This window comes from Xenopus laevis, chromosome 1L (genome assembly GCF_017654675.1).
Source record: "Xenopus laevis strain J_2021 chromosome 1L, Xenopus_laevis_v10.1, whole genome shotgun sequence".
Lineage (NCBI taxonomy): Eukaryota > Metazoa > Chordata > Amphibia > Anura > Pipidae > Xenopus > Xenopus laevis.
The window spans coordinates 114,438,089-114,460,546 of record NC_054371.1 but is presented as its reverse complement, the minus strand read 5'-3'; the positions used below and the strand labels follow the sequence as shown (position 1 = coordinate 114,460,546).

At 36.4% G+C, this 22,458-nt stretch overlaps 3 protein-coding genes across 3 annotated transcripts; all 3 read right to left on the bottom strand.

Annotated features, from left to right (window-relative positions):
- Positions 1-3,758: 3,758 nt before the first annotated feature.
- On the bottom strand, positions 3,759-6,221 carry crygdl.17.L (crystallin gamma D like gene 17 L homeolog). The gene is made up of 3 exons (XM_018269512.2): positions 6,213-6,221; positions 4,346-4,588; positions 3,759-4,086 (listed from the first exon to the last, which is right to left on the bottom strand). Exons 1-3 carry the CDS (start codon positions 6,219-6,221, stop codon positions 3,811-3,813), a joined length of 528 nt encoding a protein of 175 aa, XP_018125001.1. The 3' UTR covers positions 3,759-3,810.
- Positions 6,222-10,792: 4,571 nt separating this feature from the next.
- On the bottom strand, positions 10,793-13,668 carry crygdl.16.L (crystallin gamma D like gene 16 L homeolog). Its single transcript, XM_041585663.1, has 3 exons — positions 13,660-13,668; positions 11,316-11,558; positions 10,793-11,068 (listed from the first exon to the last, which is right to left on the bottom strand). Exons 1-3 carry the CDS (start codon positions 13,666-13,668, stop codon positions 10,793-10,795), a joined length of 528 nt encoding a protein of 175 aa, XP_041441597.1.
- A 4,951-nt stretch (positions 13,669-18,619) lies between these two features.
- crygdl.15.L (crystallin gamma D like gene 15 L homeolog) lies at positions 18,620-21,081 on the bottom strand. Its single transcript, XM_018226288.2, has 3 exons — positions 21,073-21,081; positions 19,273-19,515; positions 18,620-18,895 (listed from the first exon to the last, which is right to left on the bottom strand). Exons 1-3 carry the CDS (start codon positions 21,079-21,081, stop codon positions 18,620-18,622), a joined length of 528 nt encoding a protein of 175 aa, XP_018081777.1.
- Positions 21,082-22,458: the final 1,377 nt, after the last annotated feature.

The window sequence follows — 22,458 nt, the reverse complement described above, 5'->3', positions numbered from 1 at the left end:
AGACCCTCGGTACAAGCATAAAGTGGCAGAAATGTTACCAACATACCACAAGTCTGAAAGGATGCTGCATTTACAAACCAGCCTGCAAAACATGTTGTACAATGCTTTTAAGGGTGATGTCACTTCAGGAACTCATCAACATTCCAGGGGCAGAGGTGCCAGTAATCCTGCCACGAGTGCACCTGCAAGGACAAAGCACTTTGGCCACTCTGTAACGTCAGACATGCAAATGTTTTTTTGTCCAAGGCAGCGGCAGAACCCTTCTGGATCCACCCTCAAAGAACGCCTCGACCGGCAGGTAGCGGACTACCTGGCATTAACTGCAGATATCGACACTCTGAGGAGCGATGAACCCCTGGACTACTGGGTGCGCAGGCTTGATCTGTGGCCAGAGCTGTCACAATTTGCCACGAACCTCTTGTCTTGCCCCGCCTCAAGTGTCCTCTCAGAAAGGACCTTCAGTGCAGCAGGAGGGATTGTAACTGAGAAGAGAACTCGCCTAGGTCACAAAAGTGTGGATTACCTGACCTTTATTAAAATGAATGAGGGGTGGATCTCGGAGGGTTACTGCACGCCGGAAGACTTGTTCTGAGTTTCTGATTCTGACTCCCCATGCAGCTGTCCTTCTCTGCACGCCTCATGACTCCACATACAGCTGTCCTTTAGCGTCCTCCTCCCTCCACCACCGTTACAAACTAGGGTGCAAACCCTACTGGTTTAATTTGAATCCAGGTAAATCCTGAGTTTTTCTGGCCTCTGTGCTTCAGTGGCTGCGACCAAAAAAAACAGAATATTTTCAGCATTTATATGGCATATTTTTTCTGGCCTCTGTGCTTCAGTGGCTGTGACAAAAAAATGAATATTTTCAGCATTCATATGGCATATTGTTTTGGCCTCTGTGCTTCAGTGGCTGCGACAAAAATAAATGAATATTTTCAGCATTTATATGGCATATTTTTTCTGGCCTCTGTGCTTCAGTGGCTGCGACCAAAAAAAACAGAATATTTTCAGCATTTATATGGCATATTTTTTCTGGCCTCTGTGCTTCAGTGGCTGTGACAAAAAAATGAATATTTTCAGCATTTATATGGCATATTGTTTCGGCCTCTGTGCTTCAGTGGCTGCGACAAAAATAAATGAATATTTTCAGCATTTATATGGCATATTTTTTCTGGCCTCTGTGCTTCAGTGGCTGCGACCAAAAAAAACAGAATATTTTCAGCATTTATATGGCATATTTTTTCTGGCCTCTGTGCTTCAGTGGCTGCGACCAAAAAAAACAGAATATTTTCAGCATTTATATGGCATATTTTTTCTGGCCTCTGTGCTTCAGTGGCTGCGACCAAAAAATTGAATATTTTCAGCATTTATATGGCATATTTTTTCTGGCCTCTGTGCTTCAGTGTCTGCGACAAAAAAAATTTATATTGTTAGCATTTATATGGCATATTTTTCCTGGCCTCTGTGCTGCAGTGGCTGCGACAAAAAAAAATTAATATTGTTTGCATTTATATGGCATATTTTTTCTGGCCTCTGTGCTTCAGTGGCTGCGACCAAAAAAAACAGAATATTTTCAGCATTTATATGGCATATTTTTTCTGGCCTCTGTGCTTCAGTGGCTGTGACAAAAAAATGAATATTTTCAGCATTTATATGGCATATTTTTTCTGGCCTCTGTGCTTCAGTGGCTGCGACCAAAAAAAACAGAATATTTTCAGCATTTATATGGCATATTTTTTCTGGCCTCTGTGCTTCAGTGGCTGCGACCAAAAAAAACAGAATATTTTCAGCATTTATATGGCATATTTTTTCTGGCCTCTGTGCTTCAGTGTCTGCGACCAAAAAAATTGAATATTTTCAGCATTTATATGGCATATTTTTTCTGGCCTCTGTGCTTCAGTGTCTGCGACAAAAAAAATTTATATTGTTAGCATTTATATGGCATATTTTTCCTGGCCTCTGTGCTGCAGTAGCTGCGACAAAAAAAATTAATATTGTTTGCATTTATATGGCATATTTTTTCTGGCCTCTGTGCTGCAGTGGCTGCGACAAAAAAAAATTAATATTGTTTGCATTTATATGGCATATTTTTTCTGGCCTCTGTGCTTCAGTGGCTGCGACAAAAAAAAATTAATATTGTTTGCATTTACATGGCATATTTTTTCTGGCCTCTGTGCTGCAGTGGCTGCCACAAAAAAAATTAATATTTTCAGCATTTATATGGCATATTGTTTCTGGACTTCTGGTTCAGTGGCTGCGACAAAAAAACATAATTTTTCAGGAAAGTACACATGCCTAATTTTTCAGGGTTCTGCAACAGTGGCAAAATCGCATCTTTTATGGTCACCGCAGGTGATCAATAAAGTAGACCAAAACTGGGCCCACACTGCAGAATCAGTGTTTTTTGGTTCACTTCACTGTACATTGAATTACCTCTGCCTGACCGTGCACGTGCGCACAAGCACGGTGACTGCTAAACACACCACTACAGAAATATTGCCACCAACAGGACGAACATCCTGGAGGTGAGAAGCAACTAGTAATTAAAAACTATTATTTGCTCACTTGACGGTATCATTCATTAAAGCTCTTTGCGTCTTTTTGCGTTGCAGTAAGCACCGCGTTTCGTCTTTGCGTGTGAACAGGCTGTAACCTTTACACGACTTGATTGGCATGTAGACGCCGGACGTTTTAAAGCATTTTATTACACAGGTTTAGAAATGTAGTGTGATTTCTGCCCTTTACAGCACAAAACGCAGCGCTGTGTCAACAATGGATTTTTTAGAAACATTTTTGCCCTTGATCCCCCTCTGGCATGGCACTGTCCAGGTCGTTGCACCCTTTAAACAACTTTAAAATCATTTTTCTGGCCAGAAATGTCTTTTCTAGCTTTTAAAATTCGCCTTCCCATTGAAGTCTATGGGGTTCGCGACGTTCGCGAACCGTTCGCATTTTTGACGCAAGTTCGCGAATATGTTCGCGAACTTTTTTTCCAACGTTCGCTACATCCCTAGTGTTTTGACCCTATGACAATCAAGAGTTACTTAATTCTAAGCAGTTTCGAAATTAATAACTTGCTTGCATGGTGAGCCAATTGGTTTAATTTGCTTGAAATTATTATTATTAGCTATATACATAACTAAGTGCATATTATAGGCGAATTAACCTGCCCAATATCTCAGAGTTGAAAACAATAGTTCCCAATATAGTGCACTCAAATATATCTTGTTTGGCTTGAAAAGCAGAGAAAATACTTTTGCTATATTTCATTTTCATCATAAGGGTAAAAAAATGCTATACTAAATCAGGACCTTTTCTGATGGTTCAACATTGTTTTTGGGAAATGAATTGCAGTAAACTTTTGTATTTTATTAGGACCTAAAAGGCCCTGCCCATACGGTTGCTGACAAACTACAAGACTATTTGAAAAGATATATTGTATGTATATTGTTTAACTTTCCAACCTAAAGATTGAACCTGTTTTCTTTTAATGTTAAAACATGTGTCAGTATACTATGTGAAAGCCTAAATGAGAGAGCATAATAGAGTAATAATTAGTTATCATCCTCATCCAAAATTCCTCTTCTCCAATCTACATAAACTCAAGTTGGCTAGGATGTCTGCATAACCGAGATGCTTCTTTGCATAGACTAACATACTTGCATTAAATTGCCATATAGTTATATTAGGATTGTGTGGTTTGGATATCAATGCTGCACAGAAAACAGAGAAACCATAACACAAACAGCTAATCTGGAATTTGTCAGTTTTATTGGAACATAGACATATTTGATTTGTTAAGTTAATATTTTAAAATCTGTTATAAACTCTTCTGAATGATCCAATTCTGGGGTTTGAGGCTCCCCAGTCATTGAATCTCCTGTATTCTCCAGATCTCAGGTAGTACTGACGTCCCCTGTAGTTGGGTTCCTCATAGAACATCCAGTGGCCATCAAACACATTGCAGGAGTGAATGTCATGGAAACGGAATCGATCATAAGTATTGGGGCAGTCATCAAAGAACTCCATCATCTGCCCTTGGAAATCTCCTCTTTCGTAGATTCTCATTTTGTATTGATCATGATACTTCGAAGAAATGTAAAAATAAAATTCAAGTTGATATATCCTTTGTGCAAGCATTAAAATTTCTTTTCAATCCAACCTCACATTAAGCTACTTAAAATGTAAATCTGGTAAATATAAAATGTCCTTAAGTTCATCTTATTTTCTACTATATTGTATCTACATTTAATTTTCTAGGTTAAATAGGAGATTTTAAGGGTCTGAATATCTACTAATCGACAAAATCTATTCCATTAGTACTGTTTCTGCTTAAGAACCTTACATTGGGAACAAATCGACAGGACCTGATGGAGTCATTGAAGCCCATCCACCTCTGAAAGTCTGGGTATTCTCCTTGCCAGAGATAATACTGGTGTCCCCTGTAACTGGGGTGCTCATAGAGGATCCAGTTTCCACCCTCTACCCTGATGGAGTTGCATCGATTGAAGTATGAAGACAGGTCAGAACAATCTGAGCCGCACTCATAGTGGCGGCCTTGGAAATTCCTTTCCTCATAGAAGAAAATCTGAAGAAAGACGTAGATTCAATTTTAAAAATAAAACTAGGGCATACACAGATTCTTTAAGATGATTTTTTGTGTGTTTCTAGTTTATGAAATGATTATATACTTTTTATTCCTGAGATACAGGAACATACCTTTACCGTAAGTATTGCAGAATCCACATGTTAAATGTTTAAAGATAGATTCAATGTAACTACTAATATTAGTACTAAATACTTATTAATAACAGCTTTTCAGATAAAATATGTATTTCTTATCTTAGCAATCTTGCTAATTAAACTGACATAATTTTTTAAAGTAATATTAGAAAATAATTGAAGGTGCACAAAAACATAGAAAATGAAGGTGTAGGGGGCCACACATTCACGAATTTGGTAATGCAGTTTTGCCAGTTTTTCTTACTACCAAGTCAACTAGACATGTAAGGGTACTGCATGGGGAAGTTTTGACAGACATGTCCGTAGTATTCACAATCTGCCTTTCTGGACAGAAAATCTGTGACCAGGATAATACATTGGATGGGACAACAGCAGATGTGGCCATAATAACAAACAACCTAATGCTATCTTACTATTAGAGCCTTATTTATCAAAGACTGATTTGTTCTGGCTATTTTAATGATAAAAGTCCGACCAAATGACAATCCATGATTGGACCTTATTTATTATAAAAAACAAAATCATAATTTTATCGGTTCTGGAAGAAACAGAAATTTCTTTTGCAAAAATCCGAATGGTACAATTTTTATGAGTTTTTGCCTGAATAACTTTATTGTTTTGGGCTTTTTCCAATAAAGCAGGCATTTTTCAGATTTTCACATGGAAGCCCAATATAGTTTAATTTTTGTACTAATTCCAGCTCAGAAATTCCGCAGAAATGTCCAAATAGCGAAGGGACCTTTCCCATTGACTTTTATACAATCTTGGTAGGTCTGAGATGCTGAATTTTCAGATTTGGACTTTTTCCATCCTCAGGGTATTATAAATCTCAAAAAATACGTTTTTTTTTTCAGCTAAAATTCGGACTTTGGTTAAAAAAATTCTTTAAAACATTTTTTTTGAGTTTTTGGCATTAGAGCTTTAATAAATAAGTCCTTAGTGTTGCTATCATTTTGTGTATTGCCTCACCATAAATTTTAGTATCTGTGTCTGATTGCTATGGTCCTGAGACTCTAGAGAGCCTCGTGTAAGGACTTGGATAACTATGCAGTAGTGCATCATTAGGGTATTTTTACCTTTTGAAAAAGACAGCCTTATTTGATTTGGAGCTGGAAAGCCAACTTCATAATATGCATATGGTGAATTTGAAAATGTTTTTGTTTATATAGATATCTATTCCTAAACATGCCAAAAAAATGTGTGGGTTTCATTTTAGCAGACTGTATAGTTCTATCATTAGTGCAAAATATTGCATAGTTATTTTGCATCTTGAAAAATTCCTTTGTGTCTCAAATATCAGAATGAATAACTGTATAATGTATTCAAGTTTTTCATTCCAAAACTGTAGATTTTATATAAATAAAATAATATATAATAAAATAAATGAATGCTGCTCTACCTCTATGAAAAGATCGATGATGGTTATGTATTATCTAGAAAATATCAAAATAGTCATGGTTCTGACTTACCTTTCCCATTTTGAGTGTTTGGAAGTTTCTGTGCAATTGACAAGTGGAAAGAGATGGCCTTTAAATATGTGCTGTATTGTCGCTCTGCATACACTACTGAGAACATGGATTTTTGTCTATTAAGTAAGATGTAAATATCTTTTGTATTTTTTGGGCTCTGCTGTCACAGCTGTTCTCTATGCTTACTGGCACCTATGCTGTATAGCTTTACCTTAAGAGCAACAATGCATTACAGGTTTGCTCATTATACTGTATACATGTGAATTGTTTCCATTGTCTTAGCAGTCAAAAGGTCTAATTTGTATGCCACTGCTTTTCTCTGCAAAGAATAGAAAATCTGCTGCCTATGGCCTACATGTGTAGTGCTGAAAGGCAGAAACTGCTCAGGAACTCTATAGCATTTCTGTGTCCTGTTAACATGTGACTTCCAGTGTCGGCCAAATACAATGTTTCCCATAATTTATATCAGTTTAAATTATTTTGTTCCTTGGTGCTTAACCTTCTCGTTTTCTCCTTCAAATTGAAAATGAAATAAATAGTGATTAGTAAATTCACATTGGATTTCATTTATGACTGACTGAACACAAAAGCTTGGGCAATCGTAAATGGGCCCCCATGTAATTGAGACTAAACAATTATTTGAAAGCTTCCTCATTAATAGCAGCATTATTGTTTTAAGCTTTATTATTAAAGTGAGTGTGTAGAGTATCTTTTGATATAATTAGTATTTGACTTCACTAAATATTTTGTAACTAGAAAACAAAAGATGTTATTCTTTTAGTTGCAACAGCTTCCCACTGGGCATATAACTTCCATCACAGCTTATAGGTAACTGGAAACACTACACCTATTTAAGGTGGAAATTTCAGAGTAATAGCTGCATTGATGCACTACAAAATAAGCTATGCAGTCAATGGGTGACTGCAATTTGCTATCAGTGGTGCCACAGCAGATATGGTTAGTAAAATAGTGAAGCACACTGGTGCAGTGGTTACTTCAGGCTTGAGTTGCACACTATCTGCTACTTGCTTTATTTTTAATTATGTTGTATGTTGTTGCATTCTTGAAACGGCCTCAAACTCTATTGTCTCACATTGTACTTTTTCTTATGCGATAGAGATGACATTGACGTCTGACTTGACATACAGTATTTGAATTTACTTTTATCTGCTAATGTTTTGTGTATTTACTGCTGTTGGGTCCGCATTTCATGAAACATCATGGTTTCCTAGCATTTTATGACACAGCATGGCACCAGCATTTTTTCTAAAGGTAAGATTTTTTAATCCCTGTATTATTTTTATGGCTGTGTGGCCCCAAAGTTTATGGCCCAGTTAGACCTCAGAAATGTATGCACAGTATTTCCCCAGTATTTCATGATGCAATATTGCTCCAACATTTAGGGGCAGATATATGAAGCGGAAGTAAAAAATACTCTTGAAAAAATCTGTAAATTCAAATGTTTATTCCATTAATATCAAAGTTAAAATACATACATACTGACCCCCATATGATCCAAGTTACATGTTTTGTACCCTCCGATACTTAATCATAGGTATTACTATGTTAATTAATGGTGCATTGAAAACTAGGGCAGGTCCTTTATACTCAGCTGCCTTAATACAGGACTGGCAGTATAGACCCCCAGTGTCTATTTAATTTGCAGATTTATTAAGGGTCAAATTGGAAATTCAAATTTTTTCATAGTCAAAACTGTCAAATTCGACTAGGGAAGTAACCAAACTCAATTCTAATTTTTAAAAACATTCATATCAAATCAAATCAAACTCTGGCTATTTAAGAATTCAAATTCAACTATTCACCACCTAAAAGCTCCCAAATTCATGTATAAACCAATGGGAGAGGTCCAGTCTCCAATTTTGAGATGTTTGTAGCCTTCCTGACATTCTAGTTTATTTCTGAGTTTCGAGTTTTTGGGTCATTAAAATTCTTCCGAGTTTTAGATATTCCATTTTTTAAATAAATAAACCCCCCAATCGAGTTTTGAAGAAAAATTAAATTTCATAGAGTTAAAAAAACTCAAATTATTTCAAAATTCAAATCTTGATAAATCTACCTCCCCATCACATGTCTCCACAGACATTTAAAAAGAATAGCCCCAGAAATTTATAACATAAAATGGCCCCAGCATTTCATGACTTAGTATAGCCCCCTAGCATTTTATGACAGTGTGGCTGCATGAATATTTGACACAGCTTGGCCTCAGCATTTCATGAGAAAGTGAACAGAAAAATGCATGCCACTGTGTAGCACCAGCATTTATTCCATGGTACTTCAATACCTTTATAATATTATACAGAGAATTTGCCTAAAAAAGTGGAGTATGCCATTGGTCTTAATGCCAGCTCAAATGACACAAATTTTAAATAGAAACAATAATAGGCAGCCTTATTACAGTGGTCTTAATCTAAGTATGAGTCTATTTTTAGTTAAAGGATTGTGATAAGAGAATCTGTTTTTCTGCCAAAAATTGGCAAAACTCATTAAAGTCAATAGGCTAATAACATTTTTTGACATTTGAAATTTTTTACGCGTGCAACTTTTTCAAGTCAATGGGTGCTTTTTCATGTGGAGACTTTTTTGTCTTGCTGACTTTTATGCCTCAGCTACTGTTTCTCCACATGCATTGAAGTCAATGCACATTTTTTTCTTGAGGTGACTTTTTTGTCTCTGGGACTTTTTATACCATTGAATTTTTTTTATTTTTTTTGAATTTCTGACTCAATTTCATGGAACAAATTTGCAGACGAAATGCGGTATTTCGTCGTGAATCCATGCCTGGTGAAAAAAAAATCATCCCTGTTAATGCAACATTGTTATATCTTTAAAAGTGATCCATTTTAAAGAATGTGGAATAGAGTATATTGTGATGTGTTCTATACTATGGTTGTTGCATTCTATGTGATTCATTTTGGGGTACAAAATCAGACAGCATGAAAAAGTAAATAAAATAATTATTAGTCTCATAGATCCACACCACTGTATAGTTGTTCTTCTTGTTCTGATCAATTGCCTGAAATGACTATTCTGCAAATACTTAAAGGAAAATGATTCCCCAAAATGAATGCTTTAGCAACAGATAGTTTATATCATATTAAGTGGCATATTAAAGATTCTTACCAAACTGGAATATATATTTAAGCAGATGTTATTATTCCTTGAACCACCATTTTATGATATTTTCCGTGTTGCCTCAAAGATCACCTGCCCAGAAATAATGCAGCTCTAATGCCATCCCCCTCCCTGGACAAGGCAGGTTTGTTCTAACGAAATCCACCATCTGTTGCTGCTCTCTTTACTGATTAGGCCACACCAGTCCGACCAATATAATATATAAAAAGAGGGATAGGATGGAGCACACAATTCAGCAGATTTTACTGCAAAACATTTATTAACACAACATGTTTCGGACCTTCAAGGATCCTTTTTCAAGTGTAAATATTGTATGTTACACTTGAAAAAGGATCCTTGAAGGTCCGAAACATGCCGTGTTAATAAATGTTTTGCAGTAAAATCTGCTGAATTGTTTGCTCCATCCTATCCCTCTTTTTATATCCCCCTCCCTGGGGGAGGATTAAGCAATGACAGAAACTTCTAAAAAAGTATATTATTATGAAAATTTAGAGGAGGAAGGGTTTTACATATGAGCTGTTTTATACAATATATTTTCATAGAGACCTACATTATTCAGGGTATAGGTTTCCTTTAAAAAGATTGATTAAACTGATTATAGTTCCAAATGTTTTATCCGATCACAACATACTTCAATTGCCAACCTAAAGTAATCTTAGTAGCAAATGACTTGAAGCCATCCCTGGAACAATTAGGTCTAAATATATATACAGGCAATAAGTGTTTTGACCATATGGCAATCAACAGTTACTTGAATAACTTGCTTGCATGATGAGCAAATTGGTTTCATTTGCTTTAAATTATTACTATTAGCTATACATATAACTATAGTACGTACATATTACAAGCTAATTAACCTGCCCAATATCTCAGACTTCAAAACATCAATAGTTCCCAATATGGTTCACTTAAAACCTAAAAGGTCCTTCCATAAGGTTGCTGACAAACTACTTTTATGCTGAAAAGATATATTGTATGTATATTGTAAAACTTTACATTCTAAAGATTGAGCCTGTTTTCTTTTAATGTTAAAACATGTATCAGTATAGTATGTGAAAGCCTATTTGTGAGAATATAATAGAGTAATGCTCTAACCGTCTAAATAACCATTTTTCATTTAATGTTAAAGCATTTTTTTAGTATAGTCTGTGAAGGTCTATTTGTGAGAATATAATAAAGTAATACAAAGTTATCATCCTCCTCCCACATTCCTTTTCTCCAATCTACATAAACTCAAGCTCGCATAATTGATATGCTTCTTTGCATAGACCAACATACTTGCACTAAATTGCCATATATTTACGTTATGTTTTTGCAGTATGGATATCAATGCTGCATAGAAAATAGGAAACCACAACGCAAACAGCTAATCTGGAATTTTCCATTTTATTGGAACACAGACGCATCTGATTTGTTAAGTTAATATTTTAAAATCTGTTATAAACTCTTCTAAATGATCCAATTCTGGAGCTTGAGGCTCCCCAGTCATTGAATCTCCTGTATTCTCCAGATCTCAGGTAGTACTGACGTCCCCTGTAGTTGGGTTCTTCGTAGAACATCCAGTGGCCATCAAACACATTGCAGGAGTGAATGTCGTGGAAACTGAATCGATCATAAGTATTGGGGCAGTCATCAAAGAACTCCATCATCTGTCCTTGGAAATCTCCTCTTTCATAGATTCTCATTTTGTATTGACCATGGTACTTCAAAGGAATGGAAAAATATTAAACATATTTTGTTTTCAATGCAGCCTCATATTAAGCTACTTATAATGTAAATCTGGTAAATATATATAGTCCTTACGTTAGTCTTATTTTCTACTATATTGTATCTGCATTTAAATTTCTAGGTGAAATATTAGATTTTAAAAGTTTGAATATCTACTTATGAATAATCACCAAAATCTATTCCATTAGTACTTTTGCTGCTTAAGAACCTTATGTAACTTACATTGGGAACAAATCGACAGGACTTGATGGAATCATTGAAGCCCATCCACCTCTGGAAGTCTGGGTATTCTCCTTGCCAGAGGTAATACTGGTGTCCCCGGTAACTGGGGTGCTCATAAAGGATCCAGTTTCCACCCTCTACCCTGATGGAGTTGCAGCGATTGAAGTATGAAGACAGGTCAGAACAGTCTGAGCCACACTCATAGTGTCGACCTTGGAAGTTCCTTTCCTCATAGAAGAAGATCTGAAGAAAAAAACTGTAGATTCAATTTTATAAATAAAACTACAGTATACACACATTCTTTAAGATAATTTTTTGTGTGTTTTTGGTTTATGGGTTTTTATCTCTTTATTCCTAAAATACAGGAATATACCTTCAAGTATTGCAGTTTCCACATGTTAAATATTTAAAGATGGATTCAAAGTAAGTTAAGGTACATAAATCCTAATAAATACTACTATCAGTACTTAATACTAATTAATAATGGCATTAAACTGATACAGCTTTTCAGATAAAATATGTATTGCTGATCTTAGCAAATCTTGCTAATTAAACTGCCATAATTTTTTGAAGTAATATTAGAAGCTAATTGAAGGTGAAAAAAATCATAGAAAATAAAAATGAAGGTAAGTATAGGGGGGCAATAGCTGTAGTTCCACAGCATACATTTCTCTGCACAATGGATGTCTCCTCCTTGTACACTTCTATCCCACATGATCTAGGGATTGAAACAGTGGCCATGGTAGTTTGATACTACGACAATAAAATTATCAAGTTTTTAAAGGGAGTGCTCGTCTGCTGATAATTGATACTCTCAGGACTTAAAATGATAAAAAAAAGGTTTTTATTCATAAAACAGCTTGTGACTTACATTTCGGCCTAGTCCTGAGAAAGGCCTAGGACTAGGCAGAAACGTTAATCACAAGCTGTCGAGAGTGCTGTTCTATATGGGATGGATGAAGATAACGTGTTGAACATGCACCCAGGCATATGAACACTTTATTGTCAAGAGTGCCGGCTTCCTGTGGGTTTATATGTACCGTATATACTCGCGTATAAGCCGAGTTTTTCAGCTCCCAAAATAAGCTGAAAAATGCTGCCTCGGCTTATACGCGGGTCAGTTAAGAAAAATTACCTATTTGATGCACGTGCCTCTTCCGTGCTGATGGCTGCGCCTGCGCCTTCCCTCTCTTGCTGACTGCTGCCTGGCTGCCGCCCCTGACTCCCAGGCTAGGGAGTGTGTGTGCCCGCGGTGCGCGCTCCCTGCAAGGCGTGCTGCTGCTAGTGGTGTCGGAGGAGGAGAGAGTCAGGGAGGGGGGCGGGCCGCGTGTCTCACCGAGTTTCCTCGTTATCACTTGCCGAGTTGGGGGGCGGGCTTAAGGGCCCGCCCCGAGTTAAGTTGCAGTCGGTGGATACCATGGCGGAAGCAGCGGGAGCGTCCAGCCGGCACGAGAAGAGCCTTGGGCTGCTCACTAGTAAGTTTGTGTCGCTGCTGCAGGAGGCGAAGGATGGGGTGCTCGACCTGAAAGTGGTAAATTCCCCGTAATCCGTGAGCAGCCCGGGCTTGTTTTTCTGGGTTATCCAGACAGTGGCTGGGTACTGTGCAACAGGGCAATTAGAGGGACTCAGTAATGTGCTGCTTGTAGTACCTGCACTGACCACAAGGGGCGCAAGTTAGACTAACGGGGCTGGCATGGCATGCTGGGTATTTTACCCCAGGGTTGCCATGTTGTCTGTTTTCCAGCCAAATTAGGCTAGTAATTTAAAGCCCAGGCGGGTTTTGAAAGCACAAACTAGCCAAGGTACGGATTTGGGCTACTTTTTGGGCCTTTGGCTGCTTGGAAACCAGCTGAAATTTTTCCTTGCCCTAATGTGCTAAATATCTCCCAATGTATGTTGGGAAATGTAGTTTTTGTTTTAACAATTTGCCTACTGCAAAGTTTAATGTACAAGACTAAAATACCCAGGAGCCAAAATATTTGAATAGTATAAAAAAAAGTATTTATTTTACATTACCGGTACTCATGTACTCTCCCACCTTTCATATTTAATACAGCAGCCTCAGTACTAAATGTGTAAGTAGGCATGGTGTGTGGAGGCGTGACATTATTATTGAAACTTACCAGTAGCTGCTGCATTTCTCACCCTAGGCTTAAACGCGAGTCAATAAGTTTTCCCAGTTTTTGTAGGTAAAATTAGGTACCTCGGCTTATACACGGGTCGGCTTATACACGAGTATATACGGTAATATATATATAATATATACTGCTGTACCTCTATGAATAGCTTGATCATGGTTATGTATTATCTAGAAAATATCAAACTAGTCATGGTTCTGACTTACCTTTCCCATTTTGAGTGTTTGGAAGTTTTAGTGCAATTGACAAGTGGAAATAGTTGGCCTTTATATATGTGCTGTATTGCCACTGTCTGCATACACTACTGAGAACATGTATTTTTGTCCAGTAAGTAAAATGTAAATATCTTTTGTATTTTTTTGGGCATCTGCTATCACAGCTGATTCCAATGCTTACTAAGACTTTTGGTATATAGAATTACCTTAAGAACAACAAAGCATTTCAGGTTTCCCCATTATATAAGTGTGTGAATTGTTTCCATTGTGTCAGCAGTCAAAAGGTCTTATTTGCTTGTCACTGCTTCTCTCTGCAAAGAATAGGAAATCCACTGCCCATGGCCTACATGTGTAGTGCTGAAAGGTGGAAACTGCTCAGGAACCCTCTGTATAGCATTTCTATGTCCTGTTAGCATGTGACTTCCAGTGTCGGCCATAGACAATGTTTCCCATAATTTATAGCACTACAAATTCTTTTGTTCTTTAGTGCTTAACCTTCTTGTTTTCTCTTTCGGATTAGTGAAATAGATAGTGATTAGTAAATTCACATTGGATTTCATTTATGACTGACTAAACACAAAAGCTTGGGCAATCCTAAATGGGCCCCCCAAGTAACTGAGACTGAACAATTATTTATAAGCTTCCCCATAAACAGCATTAGGCCTACATGTGTAGTGCTAAAAGGGCGAAAACTACATAGGAACTCTCTCTGTAGCATTTCTGTGTCCTGTTAGCATGTGACTTCCAGTGTCGGTCAAATACAATGTTTCCCATAATTTATAGCAGTTTAAATTCTTTTGTTCCTTGGTGCTTAACCTCCTTTTTTTCTCCTTCAGATTAGTAAAATAGGTAGTGATAAGTAAATTCAAATTGAATTTCATTTATGCCTGCCTGAACACAAAAGCTTGGGCAATCCTAAATGGGCCCCCCATGTAACTGAGACTGAACAGTTATTTATAAGCTTCCCCATTAACAGCAGCATTATTGTTTTAAGCTTTATGATTAGAGTGAGTGTGTAGAATATTGTTTGATATTACTAGTATTTCACTTCTCTAAATGTTTTGCAACTGGATTACAAAAGATTTTATTCTTTTAGTTGCAAGAGTTTCCCGCTGGGCATACAGTATAACTTTAGCCATAGCTTATAGGTAATTTGAAACACTACACCTATTTAAAGGGGACCTGTCACCAAGAAATAAAAAGCTGTATAATAAAAGTCCTATTCAAAAGAAACATGAAATCCAAATTATTTTTTTTATTAACGCATTCGTAGTTGCTGTAAACTAATTTAAAGATCTCAGCTGTCAATCAAATATTGCCTGCCCCTCCTCTATACAGGCAATTACTTTCACTTTCCATTCAGCACTGACTAGATGTCACTGCACTCCCCATAATCCCCCCGCTCTCTTCACCATTTAATTGTATAACCAGTGTATGGGGATGGACATCAGGTCCCCCATTCTGGTGCACAAACAAGATTGTGAGATGATAAGGCTTGCCTTATAACAGTGTCCACAGACCAAAGAAAGTGTCGGAGTTCCCAGACCAAAGAAAACAAGATTCCAATAATTTATGAAGTGTAATTAAAGTCTATTTTGCTTGACTAATGCCATAAAATAGGAGTTGGAATAATTTTATCGGGTGTTGGTTCCCATTTTAGGTGGACATTTCAGAGTAATAGCTGTATTCCCATTCTCAGCCTCAAAACTATAGGCGAGTTAGTCTGACGTCAGTGGTAGGAAAGATTTTTGAAGGGTTAATAAAGGATAAAATACTGGACTTTATAGCAAATCATAATACTATGATTGTGTGCCAGCATGGTTTTATGTGTAATAGATCTTGCCAGACTAACTTAATTTGTTTTTATGAGAAGATAAGCAGGGACCTCGATTCTGGGATGCCAGTGGATGTGATTTACGTAGACTTTGCTAAAGCATTTAATACAGTGCCACACAAAAGGTTACTGGTTAACATTAAGGAATGTTGGTCTGGAACATAGTATTTATACCTGAATAGAAAACTGGCTAAAATATAGACTACAAAGAGTGGTGGTAAATGGAACATTTTCTAATTGGACCAGTGTTGTTAGTGGAGTACCTCAGAGCTCTGTATTAGGTCCCTTATTTTTCAACTTGTTTATTAATGACCTGGAGGTGGGCATTGAAAGTATTGTTTCTATTTTTGTAGATGATACTAAATTGTGCAGAACTATAGGTTCCATGCAGGATGCTGCCGCTTTGCAGAGTGATTTGTCTAATTTGGGAAACTGGGCAGCAAACGGGAAAATGAGGTTCAATGTTGATAAATGCAAGGTTATGCACTTTGGCAAAAATAATATAAATGCAAGTCATACACTAAATGGCAGTGAGTTGGGAGTTTCATTAAATGAGAAGGATCTAGGGGTTTTTGTAGATAACAAGTTGTCTAATTCAGGGCAGTGTCATTCTGTGGCCACTAAAGCAAATAAAGTTCTGCCTTGCATAAGAAAGGGCATTAACTCAAGGGATGAAAACATAATTATGCCTCTTTATAGTTCCCTGGTAAGGCCTCATCTGGAGTATGCAGTGCAGTTCTGGACTCCAATCCTTAAGAGGGATATAAATAAACTGGAGAGAGTGCAGAGACGTGCAACTAAATTGGTTAGAGGGATGGAAGACTTAAATCATGAGGGTAGACTGTCAAGGTTGGGGTTGTTTTCTCTGGAAAAAAGGTTTTTGCGAGGGGACATGATTACACTTTACAAGTACATTAGAGGACATTAATACCCATAAAATGGATCACCGTACCAGAGGCCACCCCTTCAGACTAGAAGAAAAGAACTTTCATTTGAAGCAATGTAGGTGGTTCTTCACAGTAAGGACAGTGAGGTTGTGGAATGCACTGCCTGGTGATGTTGTGATGGCTGATTCAGGTAATGCCTTTAAGAGTCGATCTTAAAGTACCAGGAGTGACATTTTTGCCACCCCTGGTACCTAGTGGGGTGCTGCCGCCTACGGCGAGAGCCTCAACTCACCTCATTGGCGAAGCAACCCTGTAGGCACAGTGGTCTTAATCTAAGTATGAGTTTATTTTTGGTTAATGGATAGTGATGAGCAAATCTGTTTTTTTGTGAAAAATTGGCAAAACTCATTTAAGTCAATAGGCAAACATTTTTTTGAGGTGCATCAATTTTTTACATGCACTTTTTTTTCCCTTAAAAATGATTTAAAGCCAATAGACGTTTTTTTCATATGGTGACTTTTTGGCTCAGCGACTTTTTCTCAGTATGCATTAAAGTCAATGGGCATTTTTTGTCTCAAGTTATTTCTGACTGAAAAAACATTATAAGTCCATGGGTGTTTTTTCTTGAGGCAACTTTTTTCCTCTGGGACTTTTGTATCGCATTGAAATTATTACATTTGCTTACAATTTTTGTTAATACAACATTGTTGTAACTTTAAAAGAGATCCATGTTAAAGAATGTGGAATACAGTATATTGTGATGTGCTCTATATTATGGTTGTTGCATTCCCTGTAATTCATCTTGGGGTACAAAATCGGACAGCACGAAAAAGTAATTAAAATAATTATTAGTCTCATAGATCCACACCACTGTATAGTTGTTCTTCTTGTTCTGATCAATTTCCTGAAATTACTATTCTGCAAATACTTAAAGGAAAATGATACCCCAAAATGAATACTTTAGCAACAGATACTTTATATCATAACAAGTGGCATATTAAAGATTCTTACCAAACTGGAATATATATTTAAGTAGATATTACCCTTTTACTTAATATTCTTTGAACCCCTATTTTATGATATATTCTGTGATGTCTCAGAGATCACCTGCCCAGAAATAATGCAGCTCTAATGCATTGTTTGTGTGCACTGTTAATCATATGATCCCTGGGGGAGGATTATGCAATGACACATACTGCTAAAAAATATATTATGAAAATTTAGATGAAGAAGGTGTTCATATATGAGCTGTTTTATGCAATATATTTTCATAGAGACCTACATTGTTTAGGGTATATGTTTCCTTTAAAAATATAAACTGATTATAGTTCCAAATGTTTTATCCTATCACAACATACTTCAATTGCCAACCTAAAGTAATCATAGTATCAACTGACTTGAAGCCATTCCTGGAACAATTAGGTCTAAATATAAATACACGTAGTATGTGTTTTGACTCTATGACAATTAAGAGTTACTTAATACTAAGCAGTTTCTAAATGACTAACTTGCTTGCATGGTGAGCAAATTGGTTTCATTTGCTTGAAATTATTACCATTAGCTATATACATAAATACATACATTTTACAGGCTAATTAACCTACCCAATATCTCAGACTTCAAAATATCCCAATATAGTGCACTTCAAAATATCTTGTTTAGCTTGAAAAGCAGAGAAAAGACTTTTGCTGTATTTCATTTTCATCATAAGGGTAAAAAATGCTATACTAAATCAGGAACTTTTCTGCTAACCAGTCTTTGGATCAACATTGTTTTTGGGGAATTAATTGCTGTAAACCTCTGTATTTTATTAGGACCTAAAAGGCCCTTCCATAAGGTTGCTGACAAATTACAAAGCTATTTGAAAAGATATATTGTATGTATATTGTTTAACTCTCTAACCTAAAGATTGAACCTGTTTTCTTTTAATGTTAAAACATGTATCAGTATAATATGTGAAAGCCTATTTGTGAGAATATATCATCCTCCTCCTACATTCCTCTTCTCCAATCTACATAAACTGAAGCTGGCCAGGATGTCTGCATAACTGAGATGCTTCTTTGCATAGACTAACATACTTGCACTAAATTGCCATATAGTTACGTTATGTTTTTTTGGTTTGGATATCAATACTGCATAGAAAATAGAGAAACCACAACACAAACAGCTAATCTGGAATTTGTCCAGTTTTATTAGAACATCAATACATCTGATTTGTTAAGTTAATATTTTAAAATCTGTTATAAACTCTTCTGAATGATCCAATTCTGGGGCTTGAGGCTCCCCAGTCATTGAATCTCCTGTATTCTCCAGATCTCAGGTAGTACTGACGTCCCCTGTAGTTGGGTTCCTCGTAGAACATCCAATGGCCATCAAACACATTGCAGGAGTGAATGTCATGGAAACGGAATCGATCATAAGTATTGGGGCAGTCATCAAAGAACTCCATCATCTGCCCTTGGAAATCTCCACTTTCATAGATTCTCATTTTGTATTGACCTTGGTACTTTAAAGACATGGAAAAATATTAAATATAGTTATGTTTTATGAATAAACTATTAAATCAGATCTGTAAAATTCTTTCAATAGGTTGTTTTTTATTTCTATTTGCATAATTAGAAACTGATATAATCTATGTGCAAGCATCAAAGTGAAACATGCTGCTAATTTTCTCCAACCTCACATTAAACTAATTAAAATGTAAATCTGTTAAATATCAAAATGTCCTTGCTTTAGGCAGTCTTATTTTCGACTGTATTCTATGTACACTTAATTTTCTAGTTTAAAAAGTGAGATTCTGTATATTCACTTATGCATAATCACCAAAATCTATTCCATTAGTACTGTTTCTACTAAAGGTGATAAGAACATTACATAACTTACATTGGGAACAAATCGACAGGATCTGATGGAATCATTGAAGCCCATCCACCGCTGAAAGTCTGGGTATTCTCCTTGCCAGAGATAATACTGGTGTCCCCTGTAACTGGGGTGCTCATAGAGGATCCAGTTTCCACCCTCTACCCTGATGGAGTTGCAGCGATTGAAGTATGAAGAAAGGTCAGAACTGTCTGAGCCGCACTCATAGTGGCGGCCTTGGAAGTTCCTTTCCTCATAGAAGAAGATCTGAAGAAAGTGTATATTTAAGTTTACAAATAAAATTAGCACTCAGATAAAAAATTTTAAGATGATATTTGTTGTAGTTCTGTTTTATGAAGAGTTTTATTTGTTTCACCTTTTAGTTCCTGAGATACAGGAACTTACCTTAAGTATTGCAGTTGCTACATGTTAAACGTTAAAAGATAAATTCAAGGGAAGTTAAGGTACTTAAATAGTAATCAGTATGTAATAATTAAAGTGAAAATAGAATAGGCTTTTCAGAAAAAAGACAGGTAAGATCATTGCTAACGAAGCTTGCTAATTAGTTAAACTTTAAATTAAAAGTGAATGTAAGTATAGGCGGCTGTACATTTTTACAATTATTTTACTTACTGCCAGGCCAATTAAACCTGTATGGGTACCCGATGGGGAACATTTGACAGACACAAGTGCAATTTTATAGACTAAAAATCTGCCTTTCTGGACAGATAATGTAATCTGTGTCCAGGCTAATAGGGTGGATGCAATGACAGCAGATGTTGCTATGAGAGGGATTGCAGTTCCATCTTACTTCTGACCAGGTCCTTTTTTTTAATATAGGAAGAGAGATGCATTTAAGAACTTGTAGAACTATGCAGTCGGGCATCATGGAATGGCTTGAAGGAACCGTTTATTGTAAAAATAAAAACTGTGTAAATAGATAGGCGGTGCAAAATATAAACTGTTTCTGATATAGTTAGTTAGCCAAAATTGCAATCTAAAAGGCTGGAGTGACTGGATGTCTAACAGAACCAAACTTCCTGCTTTTCAGCTATCTAACTCTAAGTTAGCCAGTGACTTTAAGGGGGGCCACAAGAGACATAACTGTTAAGTGAGTTTTTGATTTATCCTTAGTATACAGATCCTTAGCATGTAGGTCAAATTCAAAAACAAACAACAATGACCCATGGGGCCCCCCTCAAGTCCCCGATTGGTCACTGCCTGGTAATCAATCAGTGGAACCCAAAAGAGCTGCAAAACATGAAGTAGTGTTCTGGCTATTATGTTAGACATCCAGTCACTCCAGCCTCTATTTATTACATTTTTGGCTAACTATACTGGAAACATTTTTTAGTTTGCACAGTCAATCTCTTTACCCACCTTTTGTTTTATAATGAACAGTTCCTTTAAGAACTACATAACCCCTGAGATTACCCATTGACGGAAGTAAAAAAGGTAACAAAAGAAAAAAAGATTACAACATATTTCAATTAACTGGTCAACACTGGATCATTTTATAATCTTGACTGTACAAGTGGTTAATTTGAAAAGTATGGATTTTTCAATCTCTACATCTATTGATATATGCCAATAATGATCTCTGTGAGTCTCAATGTATTAGCAGAATGTAATACACTAATGGATTATAAATATTTTTATAACTCTTTGCATATTTTTAAATTCCTTTTTGGCTCTAATATGGGAACGAATCACTGTAAAATACTAATCTACATTTCATTTATGGCTTGCTGTACCACTATGAATAGCTTGATCGTGGTTATGTATTATCTAGAAAATATCAAACTAGTCATGGTTATGACTTACCTTTCCCATTTTGAATGTTTGGATGTTTCAGTGCAATTGACAAGTGGAAATAGTTGGCCTTTATATATGTGCTGTATTGCCGCTGTCTGCATACACTACTGAGAACATGGATTTTGTCTAGTAAGTAAAATGTAAATATTCTTTGTATTTTTTTGGGCATCTGCTATCACAGCTGATTCCTATGCTTACTAGCACTTTTGCTGTATAGCATTACCTTAAGAACAACAAAGCATTTCAGGTTTCCCCATTATATAAGTATGTGAATTGTTTCCATTGTGTCAGCAGTCAAAAGGTCTTATTTGCTTGTCACTGCTTCTATCTGCAAAGAATAGAAAATCCACTGCCTATGGCCTACATGTGGAGTGCTAAAAGGACGGAAAGTGCTCAGGAACTCTCTCTGTAGCATTTCTGTGTCCTGTTAGCCCCCCATGTAACTGAGATTGATCAGTTATTTATAAGCTTCACCATTAACAGCAGCATTATTGTTTTAAGCTTTATGATTAGAGCGAGTGTGTAGAGTATCATTTGATATTACTAGTATTTCACTTCACTAAATGTTTTGCAACTGGATTACAAAAGATGTTATTCTTTTAGTTGCAAGAGTTTCCCGCTGGGCATATAACTTTAGCCATAGTTTATAGGTAATTTGAAACACTACACCTATTTAAAGGGGACCTGTCACCAAGAAATAGAAAGCTGTATAATAAAAGTGCTTTTCAAATGAAACATGAAATCCAAATTCTATTTTTATTAAAGCATTCATAGTTGTTGTAAACTTATTTAAAGATCTCAGCTGTCAATCAAATATTGCCTGCCCCTCCTCTATACAGGCAATTACTTTCACTTTCCATTCAGCACTGACTAGATGTCACTGCACTCCCCATATTCCCCTGCTCTCTTCACCATTTAATTGTGTAACCAGTGTATGGGGATGGACATCAGGTCCCCCATTCTGGTGCACAAACAAGATTGTGAGATGATAAGGCTTGCCTTAATAACAGTGTCCACAAAATGTCTCCTGCATACTTGCTATCATGATGCATTCCCAGACCAAAGAAAACAGGATTCCAATAATTTATGAAGTGTAATTAAAGTTTATTTTGCTTTGACTAATGCCATAAAATAGGATTTGGAATAATTTTATCTGGTTCCTGGTCCCATTTACGGTGGAGATTTCAGAGTAATAGCTGTATTCCTGTTCTCAGCCTCAAAACTATAGGCCAGTTAGTCTGACGTCAGTGGTAGGAAAGCTTTTTGAAGGGTTAATAAAGGATAAGATGCTGGACTTTATAGCAAATCATAATACTATGAGTGTGTGCCAGCATGGTTTTATGCGTAATAGATCTTGCCAGACTAACTTCATTTCTTTTTATGAGAAGGAAAGGA

Bases quoted from the DNA above. Each gene is read 5' to 3' on its own strand.
- crygdl.17.L (XM_018269512.2), bottom strand. The intron at 4,087-4,345 runs GTAAGGTTCTTA...ATTTCTTCGAAG, and splicing joins CCTGTCGATTTGTTCCCAAT to TATCATGATCAATACAAAAT.
- crygdl.16.L (XM_041585663.1), bottom strand. The intron at 11,069-11,315 runs GTAAGTTACATA...ATTCCTTTGAAG, and splicing joins CCTGTCGATTTGTTCCCAAT to TACCATGGTCAATACAAAAT.
- crygdl.15.L (XM_018226288.2), bottom strand. The intron at 18,896-19,272 runs GTAAGTTATGTA...ATGTCTTTAAAG, and splicing joins CCTGTCGATTTGTTCCCAAT to TACCAAGGTCAATACAAAAT.